This window comes from Hyperolius riggenbachi, chromosome 6 (assembly GCF_040937935.1).
Source record: "Hyperolius riggenbachi isolate aHypRig1 chromosome 6, aHypRig1.pri, whole genome shotgun sequence".
Classification (NCBI taxonomy): Eukaryota; Metazoa; Chordata; class Amphibia; order Anura; family Hyperoliidae; genus Hyperolius; species Hyperolius riggenbachi.
Genome location: NC_090651.1, coordinates 226541797 through 226555908, shown reverse-complemented (window position 1 = coordinate 226555908; position 14112 = coordinate 226541797). Strand labels below are relative to the sequence as shown.

The 14112-nt window shown below is 44.6% G+C and overlaps 1 protein-coding gene across 2 annotated transcripts in view; it reads left to right on the top strand.

Annotated features, from left to right (window-relative positions):
- CEP104 (centrosomal protein 104) overlaps positions 1-14112 on the top strand; it is a 152724-nt gene that overhangs the window by 124135 nt on the left and 14477 nt on the right. For both annotated transcript variants that reach the window (XM_068240489.1, XM_068240488.1), the window contains exon 20: positions 13158-13225. In XM_068240489.1, the coding sequence (XP_068096590.1) occupies positions 13158-13225 (68 nt within the window). The remainder of the gene's footprint in view (positions 1-13157; positions 13226-14112) is intronic.

Below are 14112 nucleotides of genomic sequence, written 5' to 3'. Positions count from 1 at the left end.
TGTCTGGTGCTGTGTCCTCACCCCCCTCCCGGACTTGCGCCTCACATGGTTCCTGGCGCGTTGCGTTACAGTGCTATAACGCAATGTGCCGACAACCATGTGGGGCATGAATCCAGAAGAGGAGTGAGGATACAGCGCTGGACACCCAACGGGCAGAGTATAACTGCACGGGGGGGAGGTATATGTACACTAGGGGGACAGCGGCCACGGGTTTCAGTCACGTTCGCCGTTTGCGATTATTGCGCCCCATTACCAATTTAACATGTCGACCTGAGCATGTCTGATCAATAGATGTGACCAATTTCGGCCTAAAATTGGTCACATCGTCAATCAGGCATACTTTTGGCAGCACAGATTTTCATCCAGTTTGATAAATGTATGGGCACCTTCACTAGTGCTATTTATATGTCTTGTGATATTAAACTGTTTTGAAGGTATCTTTTGTGTTCAGTATGAAAACTGCAAATGTCGTTCATCAGAGTTGGTTTGTTTCTTCAATTGTCTACACTTCTGTGAGGTATTTGTGTAAAACGGTTTTCCTCCTCTTGGTTATTACAAATAATTCAGTAAGCCTGCACAGTTAAAACAAACAATGGTTATTGACATTATTGCACAAGGTCAGTTACGACCAGTTCTCTTGAGGAGTTTGGAAGCGCCTACCCCTCTGTTCCAGTAAGTAATGTGCTGTAAATAGGACATGTGCCATGACAGAAGCACAAAGCACAGCACATGTGACATGTTTGCAGGGGCACAGGCAGGCTGCAAAGCTTTTTTCCATACTGCATCACTATTGAACCAGAACATCAATCTCACAAGTTGTCCAGCCAGGTATATGTGGATGAAATGCTGGGCTGTTTTCCCCATAGAATAAGACCCTTCCCAGAATCCATTTCTCCAGTATGTGATGTAATTACACTACAGGGAAATCTTCTTGTGCTTGCTTTATGAGAAGTTCATCCTAAATGAATGCTCGGGTTTCAGGCTGCATAGGAAAATTTCTTCTGATACCGTCTTGTGCGATTCATTAAGATTAGCTGGAGCTCTGAGAAAATTATTTACAGCATACATCTGATTGTAAACATGCTTGCCCAGTTAGTAGCCTCGCCTATTATGGAACCTGGGAGGGCAAATAGTAAGGTAATCTTTACCTGGAATAACTATAGAAAACCTATCATGCGCACACAGTGTTTGAGAGCTACACCTGTCCATCTGTTCATTTGTCTTTCTGCTGAGAGAACACACATGGAAAGGCAATGCTAACTTACAAAGCAGCACCTGCGATTAATGTGGTCTGTAGAGCACAGCCAGTCAGCCAATTAAAATGCACAGTAAGTGTCTAGATCTACAGTACCTGCACAAGCTGAACCGAATTCACTATCTCCCCTATGCTAGAAGGAATCCTTCAGTTTCCCATATTAATGTGCTAGTAGGGGCAGCATGGACCGCTAGTCTCCATACCCCTGTCCTACCACTATTGTGACCTGTGAGTTGCATTACCCATAAATGCTGATGGCACCCATAGACAGACCTAATAGCATTACCCAAGCTTGAATCGTCTGTGTTATAGAACAGGGTTTTAAAACCTGTCTTGAGGTCAGAAGTGCATGTTTTGAAGGTAACCTCCCATATGCACAGGTGGAGTAATTACTGTCTCAGCAATGTGGATAAACAACATGTGGGTATCTGCAAGACATACACTGTTGACTGTTGGTGGATCTTCAGGACAGGTTTGGGAAATAATCATACAACATAGCGTAACTAATTCTCATGGTCAACATTATGTAATTTGTCATCCAACAGATAACATGCACAATACGTGTATTCGGGTCTTCGCTGATCCCCCACCTCCCCTTAAAGAGCTCCTGAGGCGGATTTATTAAATCTTAATAGGACACATGTTCTGTGCACAATGACGTGCCTTTGTGTCCTTCCTCTGCTACCGCCAGTCTCTCCCCCCGGGCTCTGCCTCCCCCCCCCCCCCCCCCCAATAAATAGCACCAGGCTAGCGACCATCTGCTTGTCACTTGCCTGATGTTTACCTGCCAGCTTGTCAATCAGTTTTCCCTGCATTGCCTCCCCCGCCTCCTCCATAGTGTAGCTCCCTTCGCCGCTCCCCGCCTCCGCTAGCTTTCTCCAATCGGAAGCTAAGCCGCGACCCAGGAGTACTTCCTGAGTGGCTTAGCTTCCAATTTGAGGAAGCTAGCAGAGTCGGGGAGTGGAGGTGGAGGTGATGCAGGGTAAACTGACAAGCTGGCAGGTAAACATCAGGCTAGCGACAAGCAGATTGTTGCTAGCCTGGCGCTATTTATTGGAGGGATAGCAGACCCTGGGGAAGGAGGGACACAGAGGCATGTCATTGTGCGCAGAACACGCCTCTGTGTCCTAATAAGATTTAATAATTCCACCTTGGGTTCTCTTTAATATCGACAGCCAGGGAGGGGTGTAGCTATTTCACACATGTGCAGTGCTAACTCGGTTATATACAGCTGTCTAGGTGGGTAACCCAAAAAGTGACAGGATAGCTATGAACCAGGTATACAATTGTCTCTGAAGCCAGACCCCTGTCACTCAGGAACGAAATAGAACCACCTAGACCAGGCTGCTAAAACTAGACTATTGGAAACATAAGGTTGCAAATATATACATTGACACGGACCTCAACATGTTTCACCCCGAAGGGATTTGTCAGGAGGTAAATAAAGTGTACAGTGCATAGACAACAACAATATTTACAATATCCCCCACTAAAATTCCCTGCAGTATATCAGCCCCTGTCAGAACTGAATTGCTCAAATACCTGTGCTAATGCAGCACTATCCCAGCCTTTAGTCATGTCTGGCCATCCCCTTTTATCATCTCATCCATGTGGCAGGTGTATGACGCACAACTAGCAGGCTGTGCCTGTATCTGGCCATACCCTGCCAGTAGTATTGCCAAATAGCTTTGTTTGAGGCTGCATCTGCCATGCGTTGCAGGAAATAAGCAATGGGATAACCAAAGGTAAGGGGTAAAATCAGCCTCTACATATCCCAGGGGGACATAAAGGGGAACTCTGCCTTGCTAGTAAATATCTTTCATCCCCACATCTCAGCCATGCCTTGTGGGAAATACGCAGTGGGACACCCAAGATAAAGGGGTCAAATCTGCCTCTATATATTTCAGGAGAAACAATATGTGTTGACATAAAGGGGAACTCTGCCTCAATAGTAAATATTTCTCATCCCCACACTCAACCATGCGTTGCAAGAAATATGTGGTGGGACAACCAGGGTAAAGAGGTAAAATCAGCCTCTATATATCCCGGGGGAAGGGATGTGCGGAGACATAAAAAGGAACTCTGCCTCATTCATAAATACTTCTCATCCCCACATCTCAGCCATGCATTGCAGGAAATATGCGGTGGGAAAACCAAGGTAAGGGAGTAAAATCAGCCTCTATATATCCTGGGGAGAGGTGCACAGAGACATAAAGGGGAACTATGCCTTACACGTAAATATTTCTCATCCTCATATCTCAGGCATGCATTGCAGGAAATATGCGGTGGGAAAACCAAGGTAAGGGGGTAAAATCAGTCTCTATATATCCTGGGGAGAGGTGTGCAGAGACATAAAGGGGAACTATGCCTTACACGTAAATATTTCTCATCCTCATATCTCAGGCATGCCTTGCAGGGAATATGCGGTGGGAAAACCAAGGTAAGGGGGTAAAATCAGCCTCTATATATCCTGGGGAGAGGTGTGCAGAGACATAAAGGGGAACTATGCCTTACACGTAAATATTTCTCATCCTCATATCTCAGGCATGCCTTGCAGGGAATATGCGGTGGGAAAACCAAGGTAAGGGGGTAAAATCAGCCTCTATATATACTGGGGAGAGGTGTGCAGAGACATAAAGGGGAACTATGCCTTACACGTAAATATTTCTCATCCTCACATCTCAGCCATGCGTTGCAGGGAATGTAAAGTGGAAAGCCCCCCCCACCCCCCAGCAGCCACAGGGGTGTTGTATCCTAGTCTACCCCCATGTACCACAACCATCGTGATGGCTAGTATATATGGGGCACGCTGGCCGAGGAGGGTAGTACACATGACTCCCATTAGAGTGGCTGAATGTATACATGTGTACCTGATTGATTATAGTCCTTAATGGGGGGGGGGGGGGGGGAGAGAAGGCTGGCTGTGGGTGTAAACATATATGATTAGTTCAACTACTTGTTCATCAACATGGAAGTGAGGGGGGGGGGTGAGAAAGAAAGGGGGGACTCAAAAAGCCGGTTGTGGGGTAGAGGCATAAGGGAAAGGACAGGCAATACAACATGAAATAAAATGTTGGCCATCATGTGACATGCGTAACCTGTGAATCCACATAGAAAAGAGGGCACATAAAGATCCATAGACACCATATTCCTCCATCATGTGCCATCATATGACCTCTTCTACACCATTTGCTTCAAAGAGAACATGGCAGGGCAAAATCTAGATGTTGTCAATGTAGCTTTAGGACTTATCCAGCTAAAACTTCCAGTTTTCCATGTAACCCATCCAAGCTCAATTTTCTAGTGATCATTCATTTTCACAGTGCGATTGCATTTCTGTTTTTTTCTGACAATTTGTTTTATTTAAAAATAGCCTCCAAACCTAACCCACCCAACTAAAGAGATGAAATCTTCCCCTACGTCTCCCTCTATATCCGAGCAACACCACCCTTCACCACCTAACAACCCTCCAACAGCAAAGTAAAAAAAATACTCCCTAAAGGAAAGTCCAGCGCCAAAAGTAATTGCAAAAGTATGTGCCAAAATAAGTTGGCACTGAAATGAGCAAAGCAGAGATTACATGGCTACTGTGTGATGTCAGTCTCAACTGTTTTGCTGCCAAGATACTTGCAGTGCAGGTGTTATCCATGCCCCATTAAAATGTGGAATGTCCATGGCCAGCATTGGGTTCTGAGACAAACGGCTCAGCGTTGGATCCAGCTTATTCTGCTGCTTAGCACTACATCATCGTGACTGAAAGTAGTTAAATAACAAAATAAGGTATACCGGTAAATGAATAGTGTAAGAGAAAATAAAAAAGCTATTTTATTAATTACATTATTTTCACCACAGATCCTCTTTAACCTAAAACAGGTCACGTGTGCACAACATAACCATAAGGTAGGGAATAGGAGCTAAGACGGCTAAAGTTGCGTACACACGTCCAACTTTACGCCTGATTGTCATTTAATCTGGTCGTTTGAACGACTTGAAGTGCAAACAACAGACGTTTAGCCAACTTGATAATGGACAATGGACTGGATCGAACAAAGGACTAGATTAAATGACTGATCAAATGACTTGTTTGAAAGTCTATTAGTTGGACAAACTACTAAAGGGGCCCATACACCTAACGATTTTCCCACCGATATACAGCTGATTCGATCACAGTGATCGAATCGGCTGTGAAATCGCCGCGCACACCGCTGACAGAACAATCGATTTCCGTCCGAAATCGATCGTACCCGTCGATTTCCCTTGATCCGTCCGTGCAGAAGATTTTTCTTGATCGCCGGCGGGTCGGGAGTGCGTCGATAGCGGTGTTCGAATGCCCGACGACCGACGCAATACAGCGGGTATACAATACCTGTTCCGCCGGCGCGACTCCCCTGGTCCCCGCTGTCTTCTTTCCGCGCTGGGTTCCGGACCGCTGCAGCTACACAGAACTTCCTGTCAAACGACAAGTCGGACGACAAGTTGTTCGAAAAAGTTGTACATGTGTACGTACCTCAAGAATAGACAGATGTCCGGCTATTCTTGCAGTGGATCTATCATAAGTTCACATTCCTTATGGGGACAGTAAAGGCCGGTTCATACTAAAAGCAGTACAAGGTGACATGCACCGCTCTTCACTAGTTTTTAGTATGGGTCAAACCCGTTGTACACAGTGCAGCGCAGAGCTATTAAATGAGAGAAACTGCATCCAGGTTTTGAGTCAGTGGAGATAGGAGGCACTACTAATGCTTCAATGTGACCAGCAGCATTGCTGAGCTGTGTGCACTGCTTGACATTACAGATGGTCAGTGAGATGCAAATAATTCCAAGTTCATGCAGAATTATGCAAATGTATGCAGTTTGAAAATGGCCTTATTGAGGAGGATTCAACTGGTTTTATTTCAATCTGCATAAATTTGCTTAATTCTGCATCACCTCAGTTATTTACATCTCATTGACCATCCCTACTTGGCACATCTTGGGCTCGATGCACAAAGCTGTGATGAATGCTATCACGTCCGTGATAAGCTTAGCTCGCGGGTTAGTGCCCGTACAGGTTTGTGCTCGTAATAGTAAAGGTTTGCGCGCATTAACTTTTCTAACATATGGGTTAGAGCATGAACGGGGAAAGTTAATGCGCGCAAACCTTTACTATTACGCGTGCAAAAGTGTATGCACGCTAAGCTTATCACGGCCGTGATAGCATTTATCACAGCTTTGTGAATTGAGCCCCCTTGTGTGAACAGTCCCTAAGGCAGGGTTCACAGTTGACTTATTTTCATGCGTGTTCATGCATGCAAAATGGCACATGAACCTATGACCTATGTAATTTAATGGGCTTGTTGACATCTGAATGCACTTTTCACATGTGGGCTAAAAATGAACTCAGGGCCGGTTCACACTTGGCGCTTTGCCCGCGAATGTGTTCGGCTCCACGATTAAGATTTGCAGGCAAAATCTCACGATTCTGCTCGATTTGCACTTGTGATTCCCGTTCAATAGAATGAGAATCACTGCACAATTTCCCCCGGAACGATGCATGCAGCGCGTTTTGCGATTAATCAAAATCGCAACCGCTGCAATGTGAATGTATCCATAGAGATACATTAGTAGCAGCGCTTTGCTGATCGCCGGTGATCATAAAAGCGCTGCTTTGGGGGGGGGGGGGGGGCGGAATAACCCATGAATCCCTTTCTTTATGACAGTGGTCTACTCAATCAGCAAGAGTAGCATTAATATTCTCGCTCATTATAACTTTATTTATCAATAATCACTTTAAATGTTAGTTTAGCTTCTTACATTGAGCTACTTTTTTTGTTTTGTTTTTTTAATGCATTTAGTAAAAGGCCTTAAGAAGCACGTGCCAAGTACAGTACACTCAGTTACTCATGGTACTGAAAAAACCTTCATATTTGTACTAATACTCTTAAATTTGCTCCTATAGTTTTCCATTGTTATTTTTAAAATATCTCGTATACCAGTTTTTGTAAAATGAAATGGAAGACAAGGTGAGAGACACATAAAAGCGGCATATTTATTTCCTTTCAAACAATGCACATTGACTGTCTGTCCTCCTTATTCACTGCCTCCAATACTTTAAGCCATAGACCCTGAACAAGCATGTAGATCTGATGTTTCTGACAAAAATCTGACAAGATAAGCTGCATGCTTGTTTCAGGTGTGTGATTCAGACACTACTGACCAGAAAGCTCAGCAGTACTGCCAGGCAACTGGTATTGTTTAAGAGGAAATAAATATTGCAGCCTCCATATATATCTCACCTCGAGTCCTCCTGACTCTGTGTCTCTAATACTATTTGCCATAGACCCTGAACATGCATGCAGCAGATCAGGTACTCGGACTAAGCTGACTCAGGTTATACTGGATTAGCCATATGCTTGTTCCAGGATTTTGACTCAGACACTACTTATGCCAGAAGATCAACAGGGCTGCTTGGCAACTGCCATTGTTTACAAGGAAAAAAATATGGCCTCCATATCCCTCCCACCTCGGGTTCCCTTTAGGGCTCGTTTCCACTATAGCGAATCCGCATGCAGGCACTGCATGCGGATTCGCATAGGCAATACAAGTGGATGGGATTGTTTCCACTTGTGCGTCGAGCGGGTGCGTTTCGGCGTGCGGGAAAAATCTGCACGACAGGGTCGTCAGATTTCGCGTGCGGCAGGAATGCAGGTGAATCGCCGCTAATGCATTCAATAGGGAAATCGCATGTGGCTTTGTCATGCGGATTTCCCCGCGATTTCGCATGCAAAGCAATGGAGCTTTGCACAGGCAGTGACATGGTTAAATTCGCCTGGCTCCTTACCATGCAAAATCGCATGCGAAATCGCGGGTAAATCCGCATGCGGAAACGCAGCCGCATGCGATTTCTTCTACGGTGGAATCCAGGCGATTCCGCACCGCTACAGTGGAAACGAGCCCTAAAACTGTAGTGACCCTGCCAAAGGCACCCTTGGGATACATAGGTCATTGGCATTGAGTAAGTTAGGATTAACCAGCTCGGGACCATAGGCTTACACCTCCCTAGTGACCAGGCTATTTTTTACAATTTAGTGCTCTGCAGCTTTAATAGCTTGGTGCAGAGCCATATAGCTTAGCACATAAATGACCCCCTCCCCCCCTTTCTGCACACCAACAGAGCTTTCTGTTGGTGGGCTCTGATAGCTGCTGCAGGCTGTTTTTTTTTTTTTTACTAATTTAATAGTCCTTTTTTAATTTTTTTTTCTTACTCCCATCCCTCCCCCCGCCAGCCAATCAGGGCGATTCTGTCTCATAGGCATTAGACTATGAGAGGGGATCGCGATCAGAGCCTCTCCAGGAGACAGCCAAAGGAAAGGGCTGTCCCCAATACAGCGCTGCAGTAGATCGCAGCGATGTACTATGTAAATAGACGGCAGTTTCGCTGTCTAACAGTCTGCTAGCGACAATCAGCTGACGGTGCGGAGCTTCGTCGCTCAAGCTGGGATGCTTGTGCGATTCCCTGTAAAATCCCGCTGCAGGACTTGATGCCTTTCAGCATTAGGTGCCCACCTGCCCTCCTGCCCTCGCTAGATCTACTCAACTCCACGAGAATGAAGACAAGGGCCTCCAAGATTTTTCTCGACCCCTCCCACCCGGGCAGACGCTACTTCGAGACCCTTTCATTGGGCAGCCGTTTCAGATCCATCCCCGCCAAAACCACTAGCCGCATAAACGCCTTCTTCCCCCAAGCAGTTCTCCTGTTGAACTCACTGAATTCAAGACCCCCCCCCATGACTTGAAACATGGACTGCCACAGCTGTAAACTCTGACCCTCCCAAGACTCTAATTGCGATGCTCTATATGTTTGCTGTATGTTTTGCTTGCCTTGCTATGTTTGCAGTGTGTTGTTATATGTTCCTGATCTGCCTCTTGCTATGTGAACCACAAGCAATTCCGGGCACTCCATTCGGTGTGCTTGGTGACAATAAAGATGATTCTGATCCTGGGGCTGCCACCTTCCAACGCCTATCAGCGTTAGGTGGTCGGGAAGGGGATAAAAAGCTTTAAAAATAATCACATACTCCGAAACCGTTGGAGCTGTCAAGTAATAATATAGTAAAATCAGGGACCTTGAGTTACAGCCCATAGTAATTTAGATCAAGCAGAGTAATGTAGGGCACTGCCAGCCATCTCCTGCTGAAAGGTGATCAGTGAGACCTAGTGTTCTTGGTGAAATTACCTAGAGGGTGCAGTGACTACACAACAGCACTACCAGACTTGTTCATCTGTCATGTTTGTTTTATTCCTACTCAGCAGGGGTCAGCCTGTTTCCCCATCTCAGGGGCCATTTAATGAATCATTCTGTCCACACCAATAGTCATTAAATTGAATAGAGCCAATATTTAGGAGTGTGGCTGTGCTGGCAGGAGAGTGTGCCCCCACACCCTGGCACTTGTCCATTAGCCATACAATGATCACAGGCGTGCCTCAAAGAGTTTCCTCATGTCTCTATAGTCACAGGGACGTCCTTCCAGCTATACAGTGACTAAATTCACAGAGGCCTGGGTGCGTCCCGTAACACAATCGCCCTCCACCAGCTGTACTGCTCCCTGGGTGTGCAGACCAGTGTTTGTAGCTGCTTGGAAATCACTTTGTGGATGAAGAGATGTTTCTTAAACATGGATACACATTTTAATGCAGATATTCTGTTTTGCAGTAACTTATTTACCCACTTCTAGTTTGTCAGAACTGCTAAATATATAAAGCCGAACGGCCAGTATGCATTAATATCATATGTAAAACTGACATTTTTAGATTATTGTCATAGAAAGCCATAGTCTAAGGCAGGCATAGACAAACTCTGCCCTCCAGCTGTTGAGGAACTACAAGTCCCACAATGCATTGCAAGAGTCTGACAGCCACAGTCATGACTCATATAGGCAAATGCATTGTGGGATTTGTAGTTCCTTAACAGCTGGAGGGCCAAGTTTGCCCATGCCTGGTCTAAGGCTTCTGGAATACACAGGATAGCACCCTGGCTGTATTGATCTGAAAACTGGCAGTAAAGCATCTGTGTATTTCTTTAAATAGTAGAAAGGCCTTTAATAGCAGAGATCCCTTGTTGGAGGGAGAATTCAGGAGCTTGTGTAGTTATTCAGTGAAATAGGCAGATTTCTAGGACTGGGCATTAGATAGTAAACAACTCTCTGTGATTTTCCACCAGTTGGGTGGAGGTGGATATTTGGGGACCCCTCTATTATTAAATAGAGTATTCAAAATCTGCAATAAGTTCCCTATCTTACTTGATAATATTACCGAATTTCCTTTGTCTGGGCCTTTGGGAGGACAAGAGGCCCTTGTTCTGCATTGGGACATTGCAAACCCCAATGCAAGTTACTGCCCAGTGTTGCTGAAAGTGGCCTGGTATAGCTTAGGGTGGCAAAGCTTGATACTGTTCTTTCACTGGGCCACCTAGGCTGGATGCCTTGGGGACCTCATACTGTGGGTTCCTTTTCTTTTTTGGGAGGGGTGTCTTTTTGTACAGATCCACCTTTAAGGATCATCGATGTGTCGCATAGGGTTTAATTGGTATTCAATCAGTCTGATAACCTTTCAGAATTAAACGAGAACCCCATCAAGAATCAAAGATAACAAGTTCCTCTTTTAACATTGAAAATTGGCTTTTTTAAAGGCATATGTCATGGGTGGCCTAGACGTAGTAAGTGCAAGAGGCACCCTGGATGTGGTTTATACAGTAAAGAATAATTTGAGCTATTGTCCATTTTGAAAATAGATTATTACATGGACTAAGTTATCTCCATTTTTTTCTTGAGATATTTTTAGTTTTGAGCTATAAATAAGGCAGAAAGGCTATAATGCGAAAGTTATGTATTGCTGGTGATATTGCTGAAAAACGGTGATATTTTCAGTTTATTTCCATTTTACAAGTAGGGTGCGTAGCAGCAAGCACTCTCTCCTTGCAGTGCATGGTCCCCGTTTGAATCCCAGCTAGAGTCCTATCTGCACTGAGTTTGTATGTTGTCCCCGTGTCTGTGTGGGTTTCCTCCAGGCTCTCAAGTTTCCTCACACACCAAACACATACAGATAAGTTAATTGGCTTCCCCCTAAAAATTGGCTCTAGACTACAACACATACACTACACGATACATACATAGACAAATACATATGGTAGGGATTAGATTGTGAGCCCATAATAATAAATATAAAAATAACTTTTTTTTTTTCCGTTAGATATTGCCACCTTTTTAAATAGGCCATTAAGTATAGCATAGGTCTTATCCCAAATAAAAATTTCCCACACTCCTATACTCTTAATTTAGTTTTATGGGTTCAATAGCTCCTACACTTAGAAACATTGACCTGCTTAAAGGGAACCTAAACTGAGAGGGATATGAATTTTTCCTTTTAAAGAGAACCCCGAGGCGGGGTTCTCACAACGAAATACCAATACAGAGGCTGGGTTTGCCTATAGAGCCCATCCTCTGTTGCTAATCAGATCCCCCCCCCCCCCCCTAAATCCCCCCTGCGCTCAGCGAGACCTCATAAATGACAGCCGCGCTGCCGACACGCAGCGTGTCAGCAGCAGCTGTGTTTCCCTTTGAAACGTCAGTCTCCGCTCTCCCCACCTCCTGCATCGCTCTGATCCCGCCCACGTCCCTTCCCTCCCCGCTGATTGGAGGGAAGGGACGTGGGCGGTGACCGGAGCGATGCAGGAGGCGGGGGAGAGCGGAGACTGACGTTACAAAGGTAAACACAGCCCGCACAGCACGGCTGTGATTTATGGGGTCTGGCTGAGCGCAGGGGGGATTTAGGGGGGATCTGATTAGCAACAGAGGCTGGGCTCTATAGACAAACCCAGCCTCTGTATGTGGATTTCGTTGTGAGAACCCCGCCTCGGGTTCTCTTTAAACAATACCAGTTGCTTAGCAGCCCTGCTGACCTCTTTAGCCGCAGTAGTGGCTGAATCACACACCTGAAACAAGCATGCAGCTAAACCAGTCTGACTTTAGTCAGAGAACCTGATCTGCATGCTTGTTCAGGGGCTGTGGATGAAAGTATTAGAGACACAGGATCAGCAGGAGAGTCAGGCAACTGGTATTATTTTAAAAGCGAAAATCCATATCCTTCTCAGTTTAGGTTCCCTTAAACTTTTATATCTCTATCTTTCTGTCACAAGCAATTGCATAGCCACACACAAGCTTTATAACCTCTAATTAGTTACCAGGCAGCATTGCCCCTGCAGAACAATAAATAATTACAGCATGGCTGCTCATGGTATATTCAAAAATACAAAAGCAGTTTTATTGGTGAAATATACAAACAGAGACCAACCAATTAAAAACAATTAAAATTGGCCATATATGAGCACACCTCACCTGATGCCATACAGTCCTCTCCCCCTCTCTGAAGATCTGGAAGTTTGGTACCGGTACCAGAAGGGTTGTATAAGTGTCTGTTTATGTAGTATCAGGCGAGGTGTGCAAGAGCGCTCATATATGTCCAATTTTAATTGGTTTTTATTGGTTGGTCTGTTTGTTTGTATATTTGACCAATAAAAGTGTTTTTGTATTTTTGGATATATCATGCTTTAATTATTTATTGTTGTTTGATGTATTTTGAGTGTAGTCACTCCCTCACCAACTTTTTGAGGTACAGGTTATCACAAGGAGGTGGTTGAGTCAGGCAGTTGCTTGTTATATGTTTAAGCACTGCCCCTGCAGCCCTTCAGTCCAGTTCCTAGTGCACGCACACAGAGAGACAAGTGAATTGGTTTCCCCATAAATTGGCCTTCGACTATGATAGGAATATGGCTATCGCAGCGATTAAAATTAAACTTCAGGTGCACTTTTTGGTGTTTTGGGTTTTTTTTTCTGATGGTTGTTTGTTTTTGTGCTTTTTGTAACAGCTGCAAAAGGAGAAAAGGTTGCAAACCATTGTCCTCTGTGCCATGAAAACTTTCCACCTGGAGAGGAGGTAAGACTGGATTATATGAATATCTTGTGTGTTACCAATTTCATTATTCAACGTTTTTGTGAATACATTGCTAGATAAAATTAAAGGGGGATTAAACACAATAAATAAAGTACCGTAACTCACTAAAAAAATGTACATGACAAAAAAAAGCTGCCTTAAATCTGAATCCGAGCTGCACGAAGCTGATGGTAGCTTGCATTGCATTGTGGATGTTGGCTTGGCATTGTAGCGGTGTGGTCGCTACCTGTGCATCCGCTATTGTTACGCTACTGTCCACAGTCAAAAGTATATCTAACTTGTGTTACTGATAAAGGACATTTTCAACAGGTTGTTGCCTCTGCCAGAACACTAGCTTCTGGCTTCTCTCATTACGTGATTAAGTCAATAAGTGATACTACTTAATTAGCTATCAGTTGATATGTTAATATTTTTTTTATTGTATGAAGTTTTATTCCACTTTCAGGCCTTGTTCACGTTGCATTTTTTCCGATTCCTGGCACTTGGGTGGGCGATTCATTTTTGTGCTTAGCGGTTTTCTAAGCGTTTTTTTTTCGAGCAGTTTTGTAATTCACTCCCTGACGCACGTCAGGAAGTGAACTCTTTGACACCGAAAAGAATAAATACAATGTATTTATTCTTAAAAACCGTGAACGCAATCGCTACACAAAGCGATTTTGTGAGCGTTTTGCGTTTCTCCTATACTTTCCATTGAGGCGGAATTGCCTCAAAAATGGTCCAGGCACCGCTTTATTGAACAGACAGTGCACGACCCGCGCTGATATGAACCTTCGCATAGACATTCATTGCACAAGCGTTTGGTGGACAATTTTAAACCTCGCCCGCACGTAAAAAAAAAAAACGAAAACGCCTACAGTGTGAACGAGCCC